This window comes from Moschus berezovskii, chromosome 1 (genome assembly GCF_049115385.1).
Source record: "Moschus berezovskii isolate FMDL1 chromosome 1, NW_MosBer_1.0, whole genome shotgun sequence".
NCBI lineage: Eukaryota > Metazoa > Chordata > Mammalia > Artiodactyla > Moschidae > Moschus > Moschus berezovskii.
This window is the reverse complement of record NC_142460.1, coordinates 40,133,233-40,158,548: the sequence shown is the minus strand read 5'-3', so window position 1 is coordinate 40,158,548 and position 25,316 is coordinate 40,133,233. Positions and strand designations below refer to the sequence as shown.

Sequence of the window (25,316 nt, the reverse complement as noted above, 5' to 3'; positions counted from 1 at the left end):
CTATTACAGTTTTAAAAATTAAAAATTGTAGTCACATTTATAATTTTAATGTGATTTTTAGGGATGAAGACAAGCCAAAGAACCCCATGGTAGAGTTGTTCTATGGAAGATTCCTAGCTGTGGGAGTGCTTGAAGGTATTGTTGCATATTTACTTCTTTATTACAACTGAGATATTATATTGTTAGGTCCTTTGTCACAATAGTGACTTTATTTGTGGAATGGTTTTTATTTTGACTTCCTCTGTCTAGTGGTTTCTGTTAACATTGCTAATGCTAACCATCTATATAGAAAACAAAGACTTGAGTGCATAAAGGAAGGTACAGAGTGTACTGTTGCATGCTAATTGATACTCAGTTAATGCTGATCTGATGTTCTTTCCTTGGGAAAGGTTCTGTGATACTGTGAATTGTTAAGGTCGCAGTTGTTGCCTCTTTAAAAAACCATATTAGAGTTTAATACTGGGCGTGGTATGATGGTCAGTTTTTGAGGGTTTCATGTCTATGCAAGTTAAAAGCTATACTTAGCAATTTAGCATAGTCAGGGTTTTGCAGGTTTCCCATTTAGGGGGTGATTATAAAATTCTTTAGAATATAGTTTTCAAGGAAGAGTTGTACTCTTATCTTTAAAAAAATCAGCTAAAAGTGATAGTATTCCTATTAGTCAAAATCCAGGCCTAAAGAGTTACTCATTGGTTTTCCTAACAAGGGTAGGAAACTGACTCATAAAATATACGTCAAGTAATAAAATCACTTAAGTTTCAAAGCATACATTTTTGAAAAACTATCTTTCCCAAATGATCCTACGGATTGACTTTTGAGAGTTCATCCAAATTACCCAAAATTTGGGGATTTGATTTTTCTTGAAGATCTTAAGTGATGGATTGCCATGAAGTTTTGTTTGAATATGGTTTTATAGTTTGAGATTTGGAAAACTGCAGAGACTAACTCGGGATTTAGATGTGCTAAAGATTATACTGAGCTGTCAGTACATTTTGTTTGCCTCAAATGCTAAATATTCATTATATAAATAGTGGGATATTTTATATAGTGAATTGTATTCCTATTTAGGATGTCCATACTGTCACACTAGTTTTTATTTGCAGTAGAACACTATCTGGAGAAGTTGAGGAGCTCTAATCAGGTTGTGACTGTACATGTTGATAATATTATACTCGTCATGAGCATTTCTACCTTTATTACCTGGATTCTTAGACGGGATTGTTAAAATTTCTCCATCAGTGTTGAAGTCTTTGTACTCATTTTGGTATGTTGTTTCAACGTTGCTGTGCTGTATAAATGTGAGTACATTTCCAGGTGAACTATGTATTTGCTTTGTTAACAATATACTTTAGAGCACTTTCTTGTCATTTTTACATTTATCTTCCTAATGCATTTTTTAGACTAGTGACTCTGAGGTAAGGTAGTTTTCAGTTTGTTTACTAAGTCCTCTATTGCATAAGTTCGTTCAACTCTACCAGAACTTCTAGGCCGTTGATCCCTCCATTCTGTTCTCACCCTTTTCCTTTCCTTCCTTGTCCGTTATGATCCTCCTTATACATTGCTAAAACTCTTTTCCCCCTTTCCCTTCTGGTACCCCCTCTCTGATTAGTCTCTGGCTCTCATGGAATTATTTTCTTCTCTCTGCATGTACTGAGAACCTGACTGCTGTTAGGAGGAAATCACTCAAATGGGCTAATTATAGTGGATCATGAAGTTGCAGTGACTCTAAACTTCACTAGTCCCAATCCCATAACCCTCCCTGGCACTCATCTTTGTCTGTCCTCATCACTGTCTTCTATTCCATTTTCTGCAATAGCAATTTCCAGTTTTTCAATGTTTAATATAATTTCTTTGTCTCTTCATTTTCTGAAAAAGTCCTTACCTCGTATTTCATAGATTGACATTGAAACTTACGAAACCTAACTGTGGATCCTGGCAAGGCCATGGATCTAATTTTGTGCTTATAGTTGTTTTGTTTTTTTTTTTAATCATAGTTCTGAAAAGTGACTTCCTCAGATTTATGAGCTTTAGGCTTCCCAACCTGGATCCATTCCTACCACCACCACATTCTTTTCTTTCTCACTCCAGGTAATAAAGGAATTTTTTGTCTAATATCCATGGCTCTGTGTGCTAAGAATCTCATCTTTCCATGCTTTCTCTCGGGTCTTTTTCTGTCCTTTATGTTGCTTTTATTTCTGTATCTTTCACTTCTTCCTTTCCCTGTGTTGTTCTCATCAATATTTAGACATGATCTGGTATTTCATATCTTTAAAATAAGAAAAAAAATCCCTTCACATGTTCTTTTTCAGTTAATCTTATTCAGAAATAATCTCCTTTATTTAAAGATAGGATCTTGTTTTTATCTGCTGTCTCTCCATTTATTTGACCTATCCCATTTTTATTTCTGCCTCCAGACCTCTTCTTAAAGGAGGCTTTTGAAGGTTATTGATTTCCTAAATGTGTTGGTCCATTGGATAGTCCATTGGATCCCTCTCAATTCTCATTGAATTCTTATCAACTATTACTGCTGTTGACTCCAGTCCTTCTCCTTCTCTTCCTTTTTACCTGCTTTTTCGTTGAAAGTACTTCTCTGGCTTCTAGTGCACCATATTATCTTGGCTTTCTCATGCCTCTGTTGATACTTTTTAGGAATTATATTTGTAGTTTCTTTCTATATCTAAATAAAAGAGAGCCTTGGAACTCAGCTTACATCCTCTTCCTCTTCTTGTTTGCTAATTCCTTGGACAGTGTCATTTACTCCCTTGATTTCCTGCTATGAATAAGCTACTACTTATTCAGTTTATAGCTTCAGATCAGTCTTAGATACTGACTTATTTATGTCTATCTCTTCTCAGCATAAAATACCATGGGCCATTCTAAACCAGTGATTTTCCTTGCTGCCTTAACACACACACACACACACACACACACAAATACAAATCCTCTATTCTTCCTTCACTGGTGCCCTTTTCAATACATAAAAATCAATTCAGTTGTTCATGCTCAAAATCTGAATATCATTCTTGATATCTTCCATTCTTTTCTATTCCCCATCCTGTCTATGAACCAGTCAATCAAGTCCTATTGGTGCTTCCTTTTGTATATATTTATAAATGTGTGTATGTGTTACTTCATCTGTTTTTATACACTTTTATTATTAACTCCCGATTCCATTCTACTTTTATTTATAGATGGATTCTATATAGTCACATACCAGCCTTATCGCTTAACAGAAACCATAAGGATTTTTCAGAGATGTAAATCTGAGCCTCTTATTCCTATATTTAATTATTCAGCAATTTTCCATTCCATCAGAATATACTATGAAAAACATTCTTAACAAGGGCTTCTAGACTTGGTTAAGAATTTTGTTTTGATTCTCCCACCTAACTCTTCATTGTCATGTCCATGTTGCTCCCCTAAGCTATACTTCCTTTCCCTTAATTCTTTAAACATGCCAAGTTCTCTGCAGCCTGAAAGTTTCTGCCTGTGCTGTTCTTGGCCAGGGATACTCTCGCTCTCCAGTTCTGGCCTGGCCGCCTCCTGTTCACCTTGCAGTCTCAGCATAAATGTCATTTTCCTGTGGAAGTCTTCCCTGATTTACCCTCCAGCCCTGAAGACTAGATTTGCTCCCCTTCCGTATCTTCTTACAGCACTCTGTCTCACCACACCTTTTCTGACATCTGTCATAATATTTGTTCATAGCTGTATGTGCAAGTAATGTGCATATTGCATTTTTCCAAGAGGCTAAAAGTTTCCTCAGCTCAGAGACCCTATAACTTTTGTATGCTGCTATTTCCCTGGGTTGGGAAGATCCTCTGGAGAAGGGAATGGCAATCCACTCCACTGTTCTTGCCTGGGGAATCCCATGGACGCAGGAGACTGACGGGCTTCAGTCCATGGGGTCGCAAAGAGTCGGACACGACTAGGCACAATAATGATAATGATATATGTATATTCTCAATGTTAGTACAGTATCTTGCCCTTAAAAGGTACTTTTTTAAAGAATAAACATACACACACACACACGAATATAATTACATATACACATATGTGTGTGTAATTAATATCTATAGCATAGCTGTATGTGAATATACTTACATGCATGTAGAAGCCAGTTGGAAAACAATAGTAACTACAGCTGTCTGAAATGTTGTTCAGTTGCTCAGTCATGTCCGACTTTTTGCGGCCCATGGACTGCAGCATGCCAGGCTTCCCTTTCACCATCTCCCGGAGTTTGCAACTCATGTCCATTGAGTCGGTTTTGCCATCCAACCATCTCATCCTCTATTGTCCCCTTCTTCTCCTGCCTTCAGTCTTTTCCAGCATCAGGGTCTTTTCCATTGAGTCGGCTCTTCACATCAAGTGGCCAAAATACTGGAGCATCAGCTTCAGCATCAGTCCTTCCAATGGATATTCAAGGTTGATTTCCTTTAGGATTGACTAGTTTGATATCCTTGCAGTCCAAGGGACTCTCAGGAGACTCTTCCAGCACCACAGTTTGAAGGCATTAATTCTTTGGTGTTCATCATTCTTTATGGTCCAACCCTAACATCCGTACATGACTGCTGAAAAAACCATAGCTTTGACTATACAGACCTTTGTAAGCAAAGTAATGTCTCTGCTCTTTAATATGCTGTCTAAGTTTGCCATTGCTTTTCTTCCAAGGAGCAAGTGTCTTTTTTAATTTCATGGCTGCGGTCACCATCTACAGAGATTTTGGAGCCCAGGAAAATAAAGTCTGTCACTGTTTCCATTGTTTCCCCATCTATTTGCCTGAAACGTAAACATTTGTTTCCCCATCTATTTGTCTGAAACATAAACAGGTATAGTTTTTAGGTTGAGGAGATAATCAATATATACATTTAGTTACTTTTTAGAAGCTAAAAGGCCATATTGAAGAATATGAATTTCTCCTCTCTTATAGGTAAAAAATTTGAAAATACTGAAATGTTTGGTCAGTACCCACTTCAGGTCAATGGATTCAAAGATCTACATGAATGCCTAGAAGCTGCTATGATTGAAGGAGAAATTGAGTCTTTACATTCAGAAAATTCAGGAAAATCCGGTCAAGAGGTGAGTTTAGCATCTTCATTCCCCTTCCCTCCCTATAGGTCTCTTCTACAGTGTTGTGAAGTAAGGCACTAACTGTATAGCTACCTAATAACTGAGAGAATAATCAGAAAATGTTTTTGAATTTGATTATGGTAATTTAGACATTTTTGGGAAAACTGCAGAGTCATTACAGTCTATAATCTTCATTAACTTTTCATTGAAAGTGTTTTCTCAAAATGTTATGTTAAAATCCTCATTTAGGACATTGTTCAGTCTTTTAAGACTTTTCAGTCAAGGTACCAGCCATTACAGCATGCTAGTGCTGGAAGGAAGGAAGAAAAACGCTGATGCTAGAGTGGAATTCTGTATAGACATATGTTACTTACATCAAATATGTTGGAATGTGTCAGGCCCAAGGAGGCAACACCACACTTCGTTTCTTGTAAAATTACTGGATGAATTGCCTGAAGGGCATTTGGAAGAACTTGCTTCCTCAAGAAAGAGAATTAAAATAGATATTACAAACCTATTTATCTGTCTCCACTGGCCTCTGTCTTGTAACCTATGTTCATCTCTCGATTCATCTCTCTAGCTCCGTCTGTATATCATTTCATCCATATATTCATCCAGAATGTTAGAAAGGAAAGGACAGATCATGTGCTCCAAAATCAGTCATCATTAAGCAGTTGCTGCTAGCTGTCTAGATGTAAACTCTGTAGGGGTCTTCATCTGTGCCATTCACCACTCTGTCCTTGGATAGTATGGTCTCTGTCTTATAACCCTGTTACCAGCAGATAGAAGTACATAATATGTGTTGACTGAGTGAAACGTCTCAGTAATATTAAAAAAGTTTCCAAGGTTTTTATCTTTGAATAGGCACTTAATAATTATTAAGTGATTGCATCTCTGTTTATCTAAAGAGGGACTCAGTTCTTATATCTTTGAGAATCAATTGTTTTTATTTGAATTATGTGCTTTTTAAAAAAGATGTAATTTCTAATGCTATCCTCATCTCTTTGTGTCCCCTCACACATTCAAACAAAAAGGAAATAAGTATTTATTATTTTTTGCCTTTTTCTTTATTTGAGAGAGAGAAAATATTTGAAATAGTTTTTCTGTCTACATGTGGTTTAGTTGCTGAGTCCTGTCTGATTCTTGCGACCCCATGGACTGTAGCCCGCCGGCTCCTCTGTTCATGGAATTTCCTAGGCAAGAATACTGGAGTGGGTTGCCATGCCCTCCTCCAGGGGATCTTCCCAACCCAGGGATAGAACCCAGGTCTCCTACATTGCAGGCAAGTTCTTTACCAACTGAGCCAATGGAAGGTGTGCCTACATCCTGAGTCTACATCATAGATCATCTACTTCAGTGATTCTCAGCAGATGTCTGGATTCCACCTCAAAGCTGTCAAATCTTAATCTAGGGAAGGGATATGGTACATGAGCACCAGAGCTCCACAGATGACTCTGATAATAGACCTTTAATTAAGACTACTTAAATTAAGCTTATTTATCTTACTGATTGGGAAACAGATCTTTAAACATTAGAACTTTCCAAGGATCCCGAAATGGAACAGGAAAACAGAGCTTCATAAAGTTCAGTCTGTTTGCTATTAAATAGAAGAATGGTGGATTTGTACAGGGAGAGAAGGAATGGCCTTTTCCTTCCGATGTTACAGTAGCTTATAAATGAAACATATTATGATTTATTGGTAAATAATGTAATAATGGGTAAATAATATTTCTCACATATTCCTAGCTTTTGAAAATATTTTTCCTACATTGACTCTGAATGTCATCATTTGTTTTTTAGAAGATTTAGTTTGTTCTCTGTCTTTGGCTTTGTACTCTGACTGCCCTATACCACAATATATATTTTCTGCCTAGATTTTCCCACCTAACCTAAGGTATACAGTGGCTTGTCATCTTCTCTAGTCTCTAAATTCAGTTCCTAAGATAATAGGAACTGAATAATAGCTAGTTCCTCAATAATAGCTAATATGATTACCTGTGATTTCTAGTTCAGTTGCCTAGATTTGTTAGACATGGTAGTTTCAATAATTCAGCCTAGTTGAATTGACCAGAGTAGAATATGTTAAAAGTTTTTAGTAATGCCCTTAAATAATAGTTTCATTCCATTGTGTCCTTCAGAAAAAGCTCTTTTATTTCTCTATAAACACCAATGAATAGCATTTTAGGCTTGTTTCTAAATTGGCATAACCCCTGATGTTAATACCTTTTATCTCTTACGCTATTATTTAATAAAAATTATTGATTTTACTTTGATGCAGCAAACATTTAAAAAAAAATTTTTTTGCAAAACAGCTATGGGCAACTAATATAGGAAGACCTCTAGTCTCCAGAATTGCTATGGTGAAACATTCAGTGGGCTATAAGAATTTACATTTCTTTAATGACATACCAAGAATCAACTGAATAAATTAAAAATGATTATATGTAAAATAATTACTTCCAATTTTTTTTCTAAATCATAACTTTTAATTAAATGGTATGCCATTTATAGATGAGTTAATCTCTCCAAGAAACCTGGAACTATTTTTTGGTTGCCTATTGGTGAGAAAGAATTTCAAAGAGTAAATATCTCACTTCTGGTGTAGGTATTCACTACTAATACGTCCTTTTAGATGTGCAAGTATAGATGTTTGTATTTGTTCATACTGTTTTGAGACTTGCATTGTTTTTTACTTACCAGTATATTGTGAACATCCTTCCATGTCAGTATATAGCTTTACATCATTCTTTTTAGAACCTGCATAGTATCACCATAGCTAGTATTTATAAAATTAAATTGATTTAATTCTTCTGTGAAACTATTGGATAAAGAATTATTTCAAAGAATGTCTTTCTATAAATAACCTTGGGCACTTGGGAATGAAGGATAGTTAGACATGGAATCTTTAGGTCACAGGGCATACTTGTTTAGAAATGTAAGTACTGTCAAATTTCCCTTCAGGGTTGTACAAGTTACAATCAGAGTGCTGAGAGAAATTTTACAGAGCTTTAGCTAAAACCTACATTGCAGAAATAATACCTACGTGTGCCATATTAGATATATGTAGATATATATATATGTAGATATATATAGGAAATAAATAGGGCAAAAGAGTGAAGACAATCAAATGACTGAAATTGAGTTTTGAATTGGAACTGAAAGTTTTCTCCTCTAAGGCTTAGTTACATCCTAGCTTTGTTTGATGTTCTATGGGGAATTTGCAGTAAAATTTTTTTTTATTTTTGTTTTTTCTTATTTTTTCCCCCCAATATACATATAATCTTAACAAAAGCAAGATACTTAAATCATATTAATAGAAGAATCTGCTATTAGCTCATAAAAATGTCTACATTCTCTCTGGAAAATATTTTAATAGGTCAGATTTATATTTAGAGTAAATTCAGGAGTACTTTTGTTGCCAGTACTGATAATCTAAGTTCTTTTTTACTAACTGCAAAATTCTATTACCCCTGTCCATTCATTTTATAATGTAGTAATAATAATAGTAATAATGATGATATGTGTTTTGAGATACCAAGAATATAAGCATCATTTTTACCTTTAGTAACCTGTGTTTCACAAAATTCATGGCTTATCCAAGAATTAATAATAGGTTGTTATTAAATGGGAAAATATTTTGAAAGGAAAAAAAAATCTTGTTTTATATTATTTAAAATTCTCTTTTATATACTGCTGTACTTATAATCTAAAATCACAGAGCTCAACACACCCGTAATGTTTTTTTTAATGAATTTAGGGAATGTCTGGCTATCCCTTCTTGTCGTGAGGAGCATTACAATGAAAAAGTGAAACCATGTAGTAGGAAAATCCTGTAATAGGAGAAAACTGTCTTTGCTGCTAGATTAAACAAATCTACACAGGGACATAACATATTGTGAACATTCTTTCATAAGATATGGAACCTATTTCCTGGACTGTTTATGAAAGCATACCACCAAATTGGGTCATTTCATTTCTGTTGACCATTGTAGGTTTCCATGAATTAAAGTATGTTCGTTATTTAAAGCTAAACAGTAAGCATACCTTATTAAGGTATTTAATTTTAAATAGTAACATTTAAATCATTGCAAGAAAAAATGAAGGTAATAGTGTTTGAAATCTACTTTTCTTGTATTATGAAGCTGAATAGAATCATCCTAAGACATCAAAAGTTTCTCTTGTGATATGTGTAGAGTGTATTTTAATTCTTAATAGTAACTTTAAGTGTGGATTAAAACTAACTGAAAAAAACAAAAACAAAACACCTCACCAAAGCAAATAGGCAAACTTTGCTCAAGAAATTTAAAACTTAAGGGATATTTCTAATATTAGATCTTTCATAACTTTCTCTTGTCAGTTTCGATAATATCCATGTAAAACAAATTCCTTCAACTTCAGCTATCAGTAAAAGACCAACCAACTCCAATCAGGAAATCTCAATTCAAGTAATCATTAGCATTTTTTTTGTAGCCAAGCTGTGTGGCATGTGGAATCTTAGTTTTCTGACTAGGGATTGAACCCTAGACCCGTGAGTCTTAACCACTCTGCTGCCAGGGAAGTATGAAATAGTTTTGAATAACCATTTACTTTAACTGATTTTGTTTAGTGAAAAGTAGCAACTTACAAGATCATATTCAATTTGCCAAATGTGCATTTTGCTGCTTTTTTTTTCTCTCTTGGATGTTTAAATTAGTATACTGAGCTTATTGACATTTATGTGGTGACATTTTGTGGCCCTTGAAAATACCATAAATAATACAGTATGCCGCAATATAGTATGTCTTCTTTTTACAGAAGGACACTGCACAGCTTAAAATAAACATTTAAAAAATACTTGTTACATTATTTTATACTTCTTTGTTGATTCAAAAGTTTTTTCATTTTTCTTTCTCTTTAAATAAATATGGTTTATGTAAAGCATGAATCTGTTTATTAAAATAATTATGAAATTCTGTTGCATTTTATGCTTAATTGAACAGTTGCCAAAGTATGTGGAGGAGTTGCCTCATAGCAAGCAGGCATTCAAATGTTTAAGCACTAGTATTTCTGCTTCATTGACTATGCCAAAGCCTTTGACTGTGTGGATCACAATAAACTGTGGAACATTCTGAAGGAGATGGGAATCCCAGACCACCTGACCTGCCTCTTGAGAAACCTGTATGCAGGTCAGGAAGCAACAGTTAGAACTGGACATGGAACAACAGACTGGTTCCAAATAGGAAAAGGTGTACGTCAAGGTTGTATATTGTCACCTTGCTTATTTAACTTATATGCAGAGTACATCATGAGGAACGCTGGGCTGGAAGAAGCACAAGCTGGAATCAAGATTGCTGGGAGAAATATCAATAACCTCAGATATGCAGATGACACTACCCTTATGGCAGAAAGTGAAGAGGAACTCAAAAGCCTCTTGATGAAAGTGAAAGAGGAGAGTGAAAAGGTTGGTTTGAAGCTCAACATTCAGAAAACAAAGATCATGGCATCTGGTCCCATCAGTTCATGGGAAATAGATGGAAAAACAGTGGAAACAGTGTCAGACTTTGTTTTCTTGGGCTCCAAAATCACTATAGATGCTGACTGCAGCCATGAAATTAAAAGACGCTTGCTCCTTGGAAGGAAAGTTATGACCAACCTTGATAGTATATTAAAAAGCAGAGACATTACTTTGCCAACCAAGGTCCGTCTAGTCAAGGCAGTGGTTTTTCCCGTGGTCATGTATGGATGTGAGAGTTGGACTGTGAAGAAGGCTGATCGCCGAAGAATCGATGCTTTTGAACTGTGGTGTTGGAGAAGACTCTTGAGAGTCCCTTATACTGCAAGGAGATCCAACCAGTCCATTCTAAAGATCAATCCTAGATGTTCATTGGAGGGACTGATGCTAAAGCTGAGACTGCAGTACTTTGGCCACCTCATGCGACGAGTTGACTCACTGGAAAAGACTCTGATGCTGGGAAAGGTTGGGGGCGGGAGGAGAAGGGGACGACGGAGAATGAGATGGCTGGATGGCATCACCGACTCTGTGGACATGAGTTTGAGTGTACTCCGGGAGTTGGTGATGGACAGGGAGGCCTGGCGTGCTGTGATTCATGGGGTCGCGGAGAGTCGGACACGACTGAGCGACTGAACTTAACTGAACTGAACTGAATTTTTAAAGATGTTAAATGTAATTATCATTAGTATAAATGCTGTGTTTGATAGTAATTTATCTCTTTCTTAAATGAGCCAAAACTCTAGTAGGAAGATTACGTTTAAAACAAGGAAGTATCAGTTTCTAGCTTTATCAAACGAATTGTAATCTTTTATGCTATAAAATATTTTTTTCTTTTGTATATTACATCTTACAAGTAACTTCCTCACAGGTTTTTGACAGTGTGGTTGATTGTATTAAGTGTATGTGTCATTCCTGGTAATAATTGTGACATAAGATTGAAGAAGCCAGAAAAATTGAGATACTAAGCCATGCCTTCATTCAGTATTTTTCTCTTTGGTTAGACATGCTAATGTAAAGAATGATCAATGAAGAAGAGTCATTAGAAGGTTTTTCTCTTTCCTGTGTGTTATCCTATTGGAATTTTCAAAAAGTGTGGAAAACTTTTAGGAAGAAGTTGAGTTTTAACTAAATTCCATACCCAGTCAGTTATTTGTGATGTTAGCATTATGATGATGCATGTAAAAATGCCACTTAACCCTGTATACGAGACAGCAAAAGAGACATAGGTGTATAGAACAGTCTTTGGGACTCTGTGGGAGAGGGTGAAGGTGGGATGATTTGGGAGAATGGCAGTGAAGCATGTATATTATCATATGTGAAACGAATCACCAGTCCAGGTTCGACGCATGATACAGGATGCTTGGGGCTGGTGCACGGGGATGACCTGGAGGGAGGATATGGGGAGTGAGGGAGGTGAGAGGGGGGTTCAAGAAGGGGAACACATGTACACCGGGGCAGATTCATGTCAATGTATGGCAAAACCAACCAATATATTATTGTAAAGTAATTAGCCTCCAATAAAAAAAAATTTTTTTAAATAAAAATTGTCTGTTCATTTTCCCTTAAAAATAAATAAATAAAAATGCCACTGCTAACGAACATCCTGTGCCTAAAATTGTAGTGGAGGAAATAAAAAGGTCGTGTTAAGGTTTTTTCTTGTTTTCTTTCAGCATTGGTTTACCGAACTACCGCCTGTGTTAACATTTGAATTGTCAAGATTTGAATTTAATCAGGCACTGGGAAGACCAGAAAAAATTCACAATAAATTAGAATTTCCTCAAGTTTTATATCTGGACAGGTATGGCTTGGTATACAATATGATTTAGTTTTGAAACAATTTAGTATCCAAGTAAAGAGTTATTGTTCTTAGAGAAAATTTTTGCTTAATTTCCTTAAAAAGTTTTACTTTTTGCATAATGTTTTTAATACCATTTGTCAAGGAAAATGGAGTTTCTCTTTTTATTTAGAAAAGTGTAGTTACTGGGAATAATGTTATAAGGAAAAATATTAATTTGTATTCTCTAATGTTTCATTATAAAATTTTAGATGATTTAATCTTCTGTGGTGGTGGCTAGACTTAATATTGTGTCTATTTCTTGTTTGGAAATACTGATAATTGCTGTATTGCTGTATTTCTTTTTCCTGATAGATACATGCATAGAAACAGAGAAATAACAAGAATTAAGAGGGAAGAGATCAAGAGACTGAAAGATTACCTCACAGTATTACAACAAAGACTTGAAAGGTTTTGAAACTTTTATGAAATTATGAATTAACTATAGGAACTTGTATTCTTATTGACTGCTTAGAGTTTTAATTTAAAATTCGCTTTGAATGACTTGTGATCCTACATATAGATAATCATTCTGGATGGATATTTTTCTTGAATTGGAGAAGGAAATAGCAACCCACTCCAGTGTTCTTGCCTGGAGAATCCCAGGGACGGGGGAGCCTGGTGGGCTGCCATCTATGGGGTCGCACAGAGTCGGACATGACTAAAGCAACTCAGCAGCAGTTTAGCAGTTTAGGCTTGAGTTTTGTTAGAGACTAAAATAATTCATAGTTGGCATTAGAAAATTATTATTTAAAATTAAATATTCCTGCTGTCAATAGGTAATACTCATGGTGCTGAAAGTACAAAGTTAAACTCACTTATGATTGAGGTTTCTTCTTGTGTGAGGTTAAACACTACTCTTGAGATTTCCATTAATGAATGGTAACTGAGTTTTTCTCCTTAACACTAAAGATACAAGCACAGATGCCTATGAGCTTTTTAAAGAAGAATGGAATCTTTATAAAGAAGGGAAGCAAGTCAAGTGAGCAGAGGGAATCAGAGAGCACATCCCTGTAGAGAGATGGTGCCTGCCATCTATTCTAGGCAGTGCCATGCGTGAATATCAACTCCCTATTGTCTAGAGCTTTAGATTGTTTCCAAAAGAAGCCAGAATCTAGACTATCAAATAGTCTGTAGTTCAAACAGAAGTCTATAGGCTAAAATGTGGTCTGAAAGATCCAAATTTGCAACCTCTGATCTAATCTGTATCCCCTTGTTTTACTATTCACTTGGAAATGAGTAATCTAAAGTTTTTAATATAAAATATGTTATTTTTCAATAGTTTTAATTCTTAAAAGGTATCAATAATCATATTGAAATATAATCAGAAGTAAAAGGAGGGGAATAATATTAGCCATCATTTTAAGACCAGATGACAGATCAAAACATAAAAAGCCTGAGGAGATGAAAATGTCAGTTTTCATTTTACTGTTGGATTATAACTTACATCTGCATTTGAAATTTATAACAGTGTATACACATTCAGTCTTCTCAGCTTCGGTTTTGTTCCTCTAGAGAACATTTAACTTATTTCTTGAATGTATATGTAGTTTTACCATCATTTGAAAGCAAAATTAATTTCACTGTTGAGGAATATGGAAGTGTTTTTGTAATGTTTTAGAACAATTACTGAAATGTTCTTTTTACAAAAATTTAAGCATTTGTGCATTTTATGGTTAACAGATATTTAAGCTATGGTTCGGGCCCCAAACGATTCCCCTTGGTGGATGTTCTGCAGTATGCCTTGGAATTCGCCTCAAGCAAACCTGTTTGCACTTCTCCTGTTGATGATATTGACGCTAGTTCCCCATCTAGTGGTTCCATACCATCACAGACATTACCAAGGTAAAAAGTCTTCTTGATGGAAGAGACGGCTGTGTTCCTGTGTTATGTAATATTGTAATTGATACCTTTAAAGAAGTTTTTTATAAAATGCATGTTGTGATTTATCTTAGTGAACTCAGAAGATTGTGTAGGTGTTCCAGGGACTTTCTTATTTCATTGTTTCAGTGGATTTTTTTATGGCTGTGGATTAAAATTTTCATATTTTTTTCCATTCAGAATTATACTTTAGGCTGTTCTGGTATATGTATCAGCCTTTCTTTCATCCGTGAAAATACAACTATTAAATGAGAATTTTTTTCTGTAGTGTGAGCTGGTAAGGATCAGCAAGGGAAGGTTTTATAAATCTGGTATACGTATGATTTGTATAAGTAAATACTATTGAGCCATTTATAATATAAAGCCCCAGTTTTATCCTTATAATAATGTAGTTCCATGTAGTAGGAATCTCATTTGGATGTTACATTAATCCACATACTTCTTTTTTTAAGAAAACTTTTTTCTTTTGCAATTATAAGCCAACTTATTATTATTTATTTAGCACATAATCTTTGTCCAGAGCTTCAGTTTGGAAAGTTTAATAATGAATATTCTATGCTTTAAAAATACAGCACAACAGACCAACAAGGAGCTCCTTCTTCAGAACTGCCAAGCACATCACCCGCGTCAATAGCTGCCATTTCATCAAGATCAGTAATACACAAACCATTCACTCAGTCTCGGATACCTCCAGACTTGCCCATGCATCCGGCACCAAGGCACATAACAGAAGAAGAACTCTCTGTGCTAGAAAGCTGTTTACATCGCTGGAGGACAGAAATAGAAAATGACACCAGAGGTAAGAAGCTTCTCATAGCAGAACTACTCTCACCTCAGATGGACATGGTTAATGTTAAAATTGAGAAGGGAGGTCATCTATGGGTTTCATATATAAATATTAAAAAAGGGGTTTTTTTTTTCTCCCTTACAAAGTGTTTTCTATAAGTTGAGCTCGATTGGCTTCCTTTTTTATGATCTTAATATTAGTTTTAGAGAGTCCAAAAGATTTTCCTTGGATTACTTAGCTGATTAATGACCTAGCAGATGGTCTGATTTTCTGGTTTAGTGCTCTAAATTTATATCAAGCTGGTATTCACAGGTACTCCATTGGTTGAAACATCATCCAGCATCAGATTTTGTACATAACCAACTATGTACCTCCCTTGATGACTGTGCTGAGTTCAAGTGAAAAACATTTTCTCTAGGTTGAAGAACTAGAAATGTGAATTTTAATTTTCAGTCTGCTCTAGCAGATTTCCAAATATGATCTATTAACTCAGTGCCAGTCTGTAACTAGTTTTAACTGGCATTAGGAAAATAAGGACAGTGCTCTGGGAGGGGAGGAGCAGTGAGCATGTTGGTATTAAGTTGCTGTCTCTCCATTCTTGGATGGAATGCTCCTTTATTCTGAAATTATCTCCTTCCTACTTCGGTGTTGCTAAAATGAAGTGATGTTGATATTTTATGGTAGACTTTATCATCATTTTTCTTGATCTGTGGAAAAAATCTAGGAGTTACTTTTTTATATCAAAAGGTTGGACTTACACTAAACAACATCACTTGTTAGGTTTTAAATCTAGTTTTAAAGCCCAACTAGATGCTTTATAGACAATATGGAAATAAAGAGCAGTCCTAATTTAATAGAGAGTAAATAAGGTGGGAGAGCAACTAACAGCATTAGTTACTGTGAAGATTTTCCTTTGTATTTTCATATGTAAGGGAGTTTTTTATATTTGAAATCATTAGTGAACATTGCTTAAGCACATAGTTTTTCCTGAATACTGTGTTAGGTTGTTGAATAATTTTCTATTCAACTAGGCATGTTGTGTCTGTTTCTGTAAGATTCCAGTCAGAAAACTGAGAACTAAGTCACTTTTGACACCAGGAAAGTAGCATTTAGGGAAGAAAGAAATGAATTTGGTTTATTCTTTGGCGACAGCTGACAGACGTGGGTCCTTGACTAGAGGTGAGAGACAGAGAGGTGTCAGGGTGGATCCCCTCAGTTACTCATGGTGGTATCGGTAACTAAGTGGATAGAATGTACTATGGAAAAGGGCAGAATGGTGAATCGCCTCCACCTTGGGGAAGGAAGTAGGAATATGATGAGTCCACTTGTGGTCATTTTAAATTGAGGAACTTGAGAGACATGTCTTATGGTTTTGGACCTATGGATCAGGTATTAAAGATTCCCACCCGCCTCCAAGCAGTGAACCAGTTTAGAGTCTCACTAACTTTGTGTGAGACACCCTGTTTCCCAGTATTCTCCCTAGCCATGGGCACCTTTTAATTTGTGGTAGTCTGATAATTGAAAGTGGTATTACAGTGTCTTGATTTCAATTTCATTAATCATGAGTGAAATTCTTTTTTTTAATAAATATGTGATATTTACCCAATTTTTATATTGAATGGTTTGTCTCATTGCTTAATAGAAACTTAAATGTTGTGAATATTAGCCTGTTGTGCTGTGCTTAGTTGCTCAGTTGTGTCCGACTCTTTGCAACCCTATGAACTATAGCCTGCCAGGCTCCTCTGTCCATGGGGATTCTCCAGGCAACAATACCAGAGTGGGTTACCATGCCCTCCTCCAGGGGATCTTCCTAACCCAGGGATCGAACCCAGGTCTCCTGCATTGCAGGTGGATTCTTTTCTGTGTGAGGCACCAGGGAAGCCCAGGAATGCTGGAGTGGGTAGCATGTCCCTTCTCAAGGGGATCTTCCTGATGACCCAGGAATCAAACTTGGGTCTCCTTCACTGCAAGCGGATTCTTTACCAGCTGACCTACCAGGGAAGCCCTATTAACTTGTTACCTGTAGTGTATGTGGCAGATACTATTTTTCCAGTTTGTCATTTGAATTTCTTTATGTTTGTTTTTGATTTTGTTTCTATACTATAGAATTTTGTTTTAATTTGGGGAGGAGTCTTTGCATTTATGGTTACTGGATTTTTTATCAAGCTAAAAAAAATGAAAGGCCTTTCCTGTTCTAAAGTTACTTCTTGTCTTTGGTAGGCTTTGATGTTTTCTGCTTGATTCTTTTTTAATAGCTTCATAGAATAATGTGGTTATACTGTATGACAGATATTTAGGTTGTGTCTGATTTTTAAAAAATAATTATGGGTAATATACCTGTGCACATCCCTGCCTCTAAGTAATTATGTAGGATAGATTTCTGCTTGAGTAGAAATAGTGGGTAATGGGAGTCTCACAACTCTATTTCCATTGGTGATTATAGTGGATTTTTATTCAGTTACATACATATGTATATGTGTGTGTGATATGTGATGAAGTTACTTTATTTCATTGTAAAGTTTGCCTGTTTTATACAAATACGTGGCGGGGGTTACCTTTAATTTTCATTGGAACCTTCTTTTATAAATTTGAACAAAATTCAGTTTTTTTTGGCTCTGTTCGTTTTTAAAATAAACCATATTTGTTTGGTTTTTAATTTCTCATTTGTGCTGCATCTTTTATTAAGGAGAACTGAATTCATTTTATACAGATTCTGAATAGTAATGTTTTTAAGAACAGTTTTAGAAACTTTTTCTTACTCCTCTAGCATATTTGTAGGAAAACCTTTATTCCCTACCTTACAAGTCTCAGTAGAAACATACTTGATTTTGATCATTAAATGGCATCTTCTATCCTTAGATTTACAGGAAAGCATATCTAGAATCCATCGCACAATTGAGCTAATGTACTCTGACAAATCTATGATCCAAGTAAGTTGAATTTTGAGCTAGTAAGCATTATCTAAATTATTTACATATTTTATTTTTATGTTAGCTTAATTCTCATACTTTGTGTTAGAAAATTGCTGAACTTTAAGATTTTTATATTATTTTTCTCTGTATTCTCTGTGTTTACTTACCATTTTATTCTTTTGTAATAAAATTTATAAAAATTTTTCAAAGTGCTTCAGTATTTTTAAGAAATTATATGAGAGAAATTATATGGTTGTTTAAGGATACTAAGATTATGTGAGAAGGTAAAGGCTCAGTTACATTTAAACTTCTGGGATTTATATAATGGCTCTTTATATATGCCATTTTGCTGAACTTACCCACCAATTTATAATTATGAAAATTTAAGCAAATTATGTGCTAAATGTATAAATATTCATTATATAAATTCTTTATTCTAAAGATAGCTTAAATCAACAAATATATTTCCAGAGTTTTGAAAATCATCCTGTTTACACACCTGTCTGCTTTACATGTTTTTAGTTTACTTATCCTCCCTCTTCCCTGCCTATTTTTATTTCATAGTTTAATTTTTTCAAAACTCTAATCCCAGCCAATTTACTCTTGTTAAAAAACATGCTTCAAGGGAGCCCTTGCATCAGGTGATTTGTGATTTTCATGAGATGTGATTGTAATAGAGTACTTAACTGCAGTTTAACTCTTCTGTTTTCATGTTTAGGTTCCTTATCGTTTACATGCTGTTTTAGTTCATGAAGGTCAAGCTAATGCTGGGCACTACTGGGCATACATTTTTGATCATCGTGAAAACAGGTGGATGAAGTACAATGATATTGCTGTAACAAAATCATCATGGGAAGAGCTAGTGAGGGATTCTTTTGGTGGTTACAGAAATGCCAGTGCATACTGTTTAATGTACATAAATGACAAACCACAATTCTTAATACAAGGTAAGAATATGAAGTATATAGGGCAATATATATTTTTAAATAAGTAGCTCTTTAGCTTGATTCTGGTCTCTGGTATGATTAGTAAAGTGTAGTTTACTCAAGAAGGTGATGGATATATTTGGAAAGTGCTTTCGGGTAAGTGAGAAAACTGGAATTGAAAAGTAATGTGACCAGGGCTGAGAATTGGGATATATTTTGTATTCAAAGTTAACTATATAGTAACTATTATATAAATTGAACTTTTTCTCCTTGCTAAAATCCCTTTCATGACTGTATCACATATTGACTCATATTCAAACTTCTTTGCCTAACTTGTAAAGCCTCCATTATATGGCTTCTAATTGTCTCTCAAGATTCATTTATAACCACTCTCCATTTCAAACTTTATATATTTGACTGATATTTAAACTTCTTTGGGTCACACCAAATCATTTCACATATTTATATCAATATGTTCTTATGTTTTTTATTTTTGCCAATGATGATCTTACTTCTTCTTTTGTCTAATTCCTGTTAATCTCTCAAGATTCAATTCAGGTGTCATCTGCTTTGCCAGGTTTTACTTGAACTTGCCAGAAAGTATCCCTTCTTGGCTTCTCATAGCATACCTGTATTGGGCACTTATTGTGCTGGAATTACATGCTGGCTTTCTTTTCCCACTTCACCCTGATCTGCTCACAAACAGGGACCATGTCATGGTCTTAATCTTTTTACTTCTCATATTCTAATATAGACTTTGCGTGTAAAAAGGAAAGCACGTAATAAAGGTTTGTTGAGACTGATAGAAATCAACTTTCCTTTTGTATTTAACCATTCAGCAAAACTTGCTGGATTTATGACTGAAAAGCTAAAATTTAATTTATGTGTGTGTGGTAGAGGTTGAGTAACCTTTTTAGATTCTATGTATGTGATTTTTTTAAAAAAAACTTTGATATATAGATTAGATTTCAAATTGTATATAAATATATTGCTATACTTAATTGCTTCAGATAGAAAAGAATTTTAGTTCTGTTTTGAGCTTTTTTAGTTTCTGTTTTGCATTACTTTTCATTTTGTGTTAAGTTTTACTTCATGAATAATCAAGTATCTGATATTTTATAGTAGAAAAAATAGTACTATGTCAGTGTTTGAGTAGCAACAATTTTGGCTTTATGTCTTGTTTCATTTTTTTTACTCTTCAGAATAAAAATTAAAGCTGAGAGCATTACCTATAATGGGTGTCACATATTTGCATCTTGCTTTTCTGAGCATTTGTTTGAGTTTTCTTTTAATATATAGGTAATATTAATTTGCTATATGGTAATAATTTGGACTTTAACATTTGAAATACCTTCTATTTTGAACTTTGCATTTTTCTTTTAATCCTTAATTTTATAATAGTTTTTGAAATATGATTTGCAGAGGAGTTTAATAAAGAAACTGGGCAGGCCCTTGTTGGAATAGAAACACTACCCCCCGACTTAAGAGATTTTGTTGAGGAAGACAACCAGCGATTTGAGAAAGAACTAGAAGAATGGGATGCACAACTTGCCCAGAAAGCCTTGCAGGAAAAACTTCTCGCATCTCAGAAATTGAGAGACTCTGAGTCTTCTGTGACAACAGGTTAGTCCATGTTTATTGCATTTTATCAATTTTATATTTATTCATGTTTATTGTAAAAATAAGATATGCTCATTGTAAAAGCAGGAGCAAAAAACTTTATCCTAGAGTATGAAGACTCTAGTTTAAAAAATCTGAAATTCCCTCACTCAGAGATAAAAGGCAACAACGTAGTTTACCCCTTTGCCAGATAGTGCTAGGATACACTTGTGTATACATATATACCATTTTTAACCTGAATGGGATGATTCTGCTAACTCTCCATCTACGTATGTTGCCTACTTTGATTGACTCTTCTTGGCAAGATACCTAGAAAAACTGTGGAACCGCCAATTCACTGAAGCTTTCAAGAGAATGCACTCTAATAATTTCATATTTAAGCAAAATAACACTACTGGTAAATAGTGTTAGTTAATGTAGAGTATCTGTTTGATTCTTTTCAGAATTCAGAAAAGACAAATTAGCAGCAACTAAATTTTTAATATATTCCAAGTGAAGAAAATCTCTGTAATCTATAAAACAAATGAGAAGTATATAAAAATGTAAATATTTTAACAATTCTATAATTATTAGCTGGTGAAATCAATAAAATATTAAGGACTACAAAAATAAAATACATTCTTGCACAATTGAAAATACAATGTCCAATGGTTTTTTTAAGATTCATCTTATGATTAAGTTGTGAATATAATTTAAGATGACATTTTGTATTGTAAAGAAGGTGCTATTTCTGTTTAGTGGTTAGGGAAATGAGAAGAGATAAATTAGATCTTTTCCTTAAACTCATTTGTCTCTCCTTTTTTCTTTTTTTTTATTTACTCTGAGTGGATCATTTTGAATCACCCTTTTTTGTAAGGTTTGTGTGTTTTGTTTTTATTTTTTAAGAAAGCATTCTTGGTGTTTGTTTAATTTTGTCTTTTACAGACAGATTCCTATGCATCTTTACCTAGATAAGTTTTAGCATTCTTCTTTGAACTTTAGATGGATTTATTCTTTCAACAAGAGATCTGTAAGACTACAGTATGTTGTGGTGACTGATTTATAGACATGCACAAATCTTTCCAGCCTTGTAAGTTGTTTTCATGCAAATTGAATAGTTGAGTCCTCGATCTTGATTCTAAGCAGCATAGATTCAGCATTTTTAAAAGACTATGAAAGTGGGATTATACTGCCATATTGATACATAAATGCAGTATGCAGTACAGTGTCTTTCAGTACCACTGTTGTAGTCTTTGGTGAGCTATACCAGACAAGGACTACACTTTCTTCATGTACGTCAAAGGCCAATGTGTAGAGCAGGTAAAACTGTATAGTTTTACAACAGTGCAGTTTCATTATAGTAACCTTGTCCATGTTAGTAGGAAATAAAATAGCTCAGTAGCTATCAAGAGGTTTCTGAGTTCAAATAACTGTAGTAACTTTGTTATAGTTCCTGTCATTTTTGAGTTAGTTCCATCTCTTTGTGATTTCATCCCTTATTTGCTTCCAAATTACTCCCTAGAACTTACCCCAAGATGGAGCTACTCTGTTATTCTTCACTTAATTTTTTACACCTCCATTTGCTTGTGACTATTCGTATTGGTGGGAGGACAGGGCTGCTTAAATGGCGTGGAATGTTAGTGGCACCTGAGCACTCAGATGAAGGTGAGTCCTCTAGTCATTGGCCAAGCTCCAACCCTGTTATTCTTGGTTCATTTATATTTTGTAGCATCACAATATTAAATTCTATATAGTCTGCCTTACATCTTTTCTGTTTCTCACAGGAGTATCTAAATTTATAGACTTAACACATTTTATTTTTACTAAGTCAAGCTAAGACATATTCCCCACTAATATTCCTATCTGATAGGACTTGCCAGCTTTTCCCCATCATTTACATTTGTTATATTCCCTCTGTATGAAAAGGCCACATCTATATGCTCCATATCCTTTTTATTCTGATCAGTACTTCCTGTTACACACTGTATTTCCTGTTTTGTAAGTTTTAAAAAATTGGGCAGTAGGCATTGTTCAGGTACGTTCATGTCTCTTTTTAGTATTAAAAAAAAAAAAAAAAACTTGAAGAGAAATGCAGCTGAGGGGAGCCAGAATAACTAAAAAGTAAAGAGATGGTAAAGGTCAATTCACATGTAACTGTTATGATAGTTATCTTCAGGACTGAGTTTTTAGAATGCAATGACTGTACTGCCTCAGTAGAAAACTATGTGTCCTCTATAGAATTGCTAGAAATAGGCACTTTTAGTTAATAGAAATAGAATATTGTAAATCTATAAATTTGGGATGTGTGTGAGATTATTGATTAAAATTTGATTTCTACCGCTGTCTTATCTTATATATCACATTAAGAAATCTATCTTCCATTGCAGGACAATTTAACATACACAATTGAATAAGAGAATCTATTATATTGTTCATTGGAATTACTTACCTCCTTTTATTAGCAGAGAAATTTTACTTTAATGCCCATGCCATTTATTTTTCCTATTTCTCCCTGCAGTTTTCAAATAATTTAGTTTGATATAATACTTTCATAATATCATAGAGAACCTGTATTTATCTCTCAGGTGTACTTTAGGATTATGAGTGACTAGGGGAAGTAATAAAAGGAGATCTTTTTCATAAAATCCATCAGAGTGATTTTTCTTCTCTCCCTGAAAATCTTTTCAATAAATTTATAACCTAAGAACCATTAAAATCAAGTTTCTTCAGAATAATATTCCAAATAAGAATATTAATTTATATAGCATTAATTAAATGAGTATTTGTTCCTCTTTTGCTAACAGATAACCAAAAAAATCCATAGGAATCACTTCTTTAGTGTGATTCATTGTCTTACTGAAACTAAGTAATAAGTGATAGGAAAGTATTCTTCAATACATATCACACTACCTCTCTAATCTGCAAAAGAAAATTTACCTTAACACTTAGTTTAGAGATTTAGCCAGCAGTTCTTTACTACCGGTGTATACAACAGGATTACCAAGGAGACTATTTCTGAGGACATACCATCTGAGACTTACTGGGATCAGTATCTATGGAGAAAGGGTCCAGAGTATATATTTTTTAAAAGATGTTCAGATAATTCTGAGTGTACCTCTGGTTAAGCATCATGGCTCTAGGCTATATGAATAAAACCGTATTCTGAGGAAGAGGGAACTTTGCTTGCATTATTATTTTGCTTGTGTTACTCATATCTTCAGTTCAGTTCAGTCGCTCAGTTGTGTCCGACTCTGCGCCCCCATGAATCACAGCACACCAGGCCTCCCTGTCCATCATCAACTCATATCTTACTCAGAAACTATTTGAAGTCCTTACAATATATCTATATAGCATACTCAGATTTTAAAAGCAAAAAGAAAACAAACTGAAACCAAAAAATAAGGGTAGAAAAAATGAAGCAAAAATGGTCTATAAGTCAAAAATAAGTTGATATTCCAGGAAAGTACAGTTGGTTCCTGAGAGTAAGATCTGGTAGAGTGGACAATATTCTCAGTATTTTCAGGATATTTTCAGTAGCCTCAGTATTTTAAGTTCCTTTAAAGCAGGGACCAAGTCATGTTTTTATTTAAATCTCCAGAATGTAGTATTATACATGACACATGATAGATGCCCCTTAAATGTTTTCTGATTTGATTTCATTCCCTTTGGAAATTGCAATAATGAGTTTCCTAGAGGTGATCTTCAGTGTATGGGAGTGCAGCCATTTTAAAAGGTTAGCCCAAATAGCTATACCTTAGGAAAGAAAGTAAAAAATATGTGGTTCTGTTATGGTTTTTTCTTAGATAAATTGTAGGTTTAACTTTGGTTCCTAAGCCTCTACCTCCCACATTGCTGAGAATTCTGTTAGTAGTGCTGCCTAGGAATCTGGAGCCTTTAAACGTTTCTCTGACACTCTAGCCAGCCAGCCTAGCATGGCTTTTTATAGACTGCTTTGGGGGAATTATTGACTTTAAATGCATTTCTATAAGGAAAATGGACTGCTGTTCTTTGAAGCAGTGCTCTTTAAGTATTTTTCTCTGGGTAGTGGAATGAGCTTTTTATTTTCCTCCTCCGGTTATTTGTTTGTTCTAGTGAACATATCTTTTACTCTTCTGGTTTGACAAAATAAAATTAAAACCTCTTTTCTTTTTTATTTTACCCTCTATTAAGTCTGAATCCCTTGTAATTCTTCCAAGACCACTATTCTGTAAGCACGTTTCATCTAAACCAGGTTGTTCCCTATCACTCTTGCTTTCAGGGTCTTTTCCTGTCATTATGGTTTTGCTCATGAAGTATCCCTCATTTGAAAAATGTCCTGTTATACTCACTATTCTTGAAACTTTGTCCACTTTTAAGACTTCCCTAATAGCCCCAAAGAAGGCAATGGCAAGCCACTCCAGTACTCTTGCCTAGAAAATCCCATGGATGGAGGAGCCTGGTAGGCTGCAGTCCGTGGGGTTGCTAGGGGTCGGACACGACTGAGCGACTTCACTTTCACTTTTCACTTTCACACACTGGAGAGGGAAATGGCAACCCACTCCAGTGTTCGTGCCTGGAGAGTCCCAGGGACGGGGGAGCCTGGTGGGCTTCCGTCTATGGGGTCACACAGAGTCGGACACGACTGAAGTGACTTAGCAGCAGCAATAGCCCCAAATCTTTATGAATCTCCCTAATTACCCCTGTAGCAACTATTGTCTTTTTCCCCCTATTCTAGTCCCAATCTATTCTCAGTACCAAAGTTATATTTTGTCTTGCTTACCGTTATAAAGTCTCATTAGTAGCAAGGAATTTAGTAATCTTTTATCTGTCCTTATAGTGC

General features: G+C 34.8%; 1 protein-coding gene across 5 annotated transcripts in view; it reads left to right on the top strand.

The window, feature by feature from the left end:
- Nucleotides 1–25,316, top strand: part of USP25 (ubiquitin specific peptidase 25) — a 166,678-nt gene that overhangs the window by 84,725 nt on the left and 56,637 nt on the right. For all 5 annotated transcript variants that reach the window (XM_088836114.1, XM_088836120.1, XM_055422304.2 and 2 more), the window contains 9 exons: nucleotides 62–135; nucleotides 4,928–5,076; nucleotides 12,229–12,356; nucleotides 12,708–12,803; nucleotides 14,076–14,237; nucleotides 14,846–15,072; nucleotides 17,920–17,990; nucleotides 18,691–18,919; nucleotides 20,321–20,521. In XM_088836114.1, coding sequence (XP_088692240.1) covers nucleotides 62–135; nucleotides 4,928–5,076; nucleotides 12,229–12,356; nucleotides 12,708–12,803; nucleotides 14,076–14,237; nucleotides 14,846–15,072; nucleotides 17,920–17,990; nucleotides 18,691–18,919; nucleotides 20,321–20,521 — 1,337 coding nt within the window. The remainder of the gene's footprint in view (nucleotides 1–61; nucleotides 136–4,927; nucleotides 5,077–12,228; nucleotides 12,357–12,707; nucleotides 12,804–14,075; nucleotides 14,238–14,845; nucleotides 15,073–17,919; nucleotides 17,991–18,690; nucleotides 18,920–20,320; nucleotides 20,522–25,316) is intronic.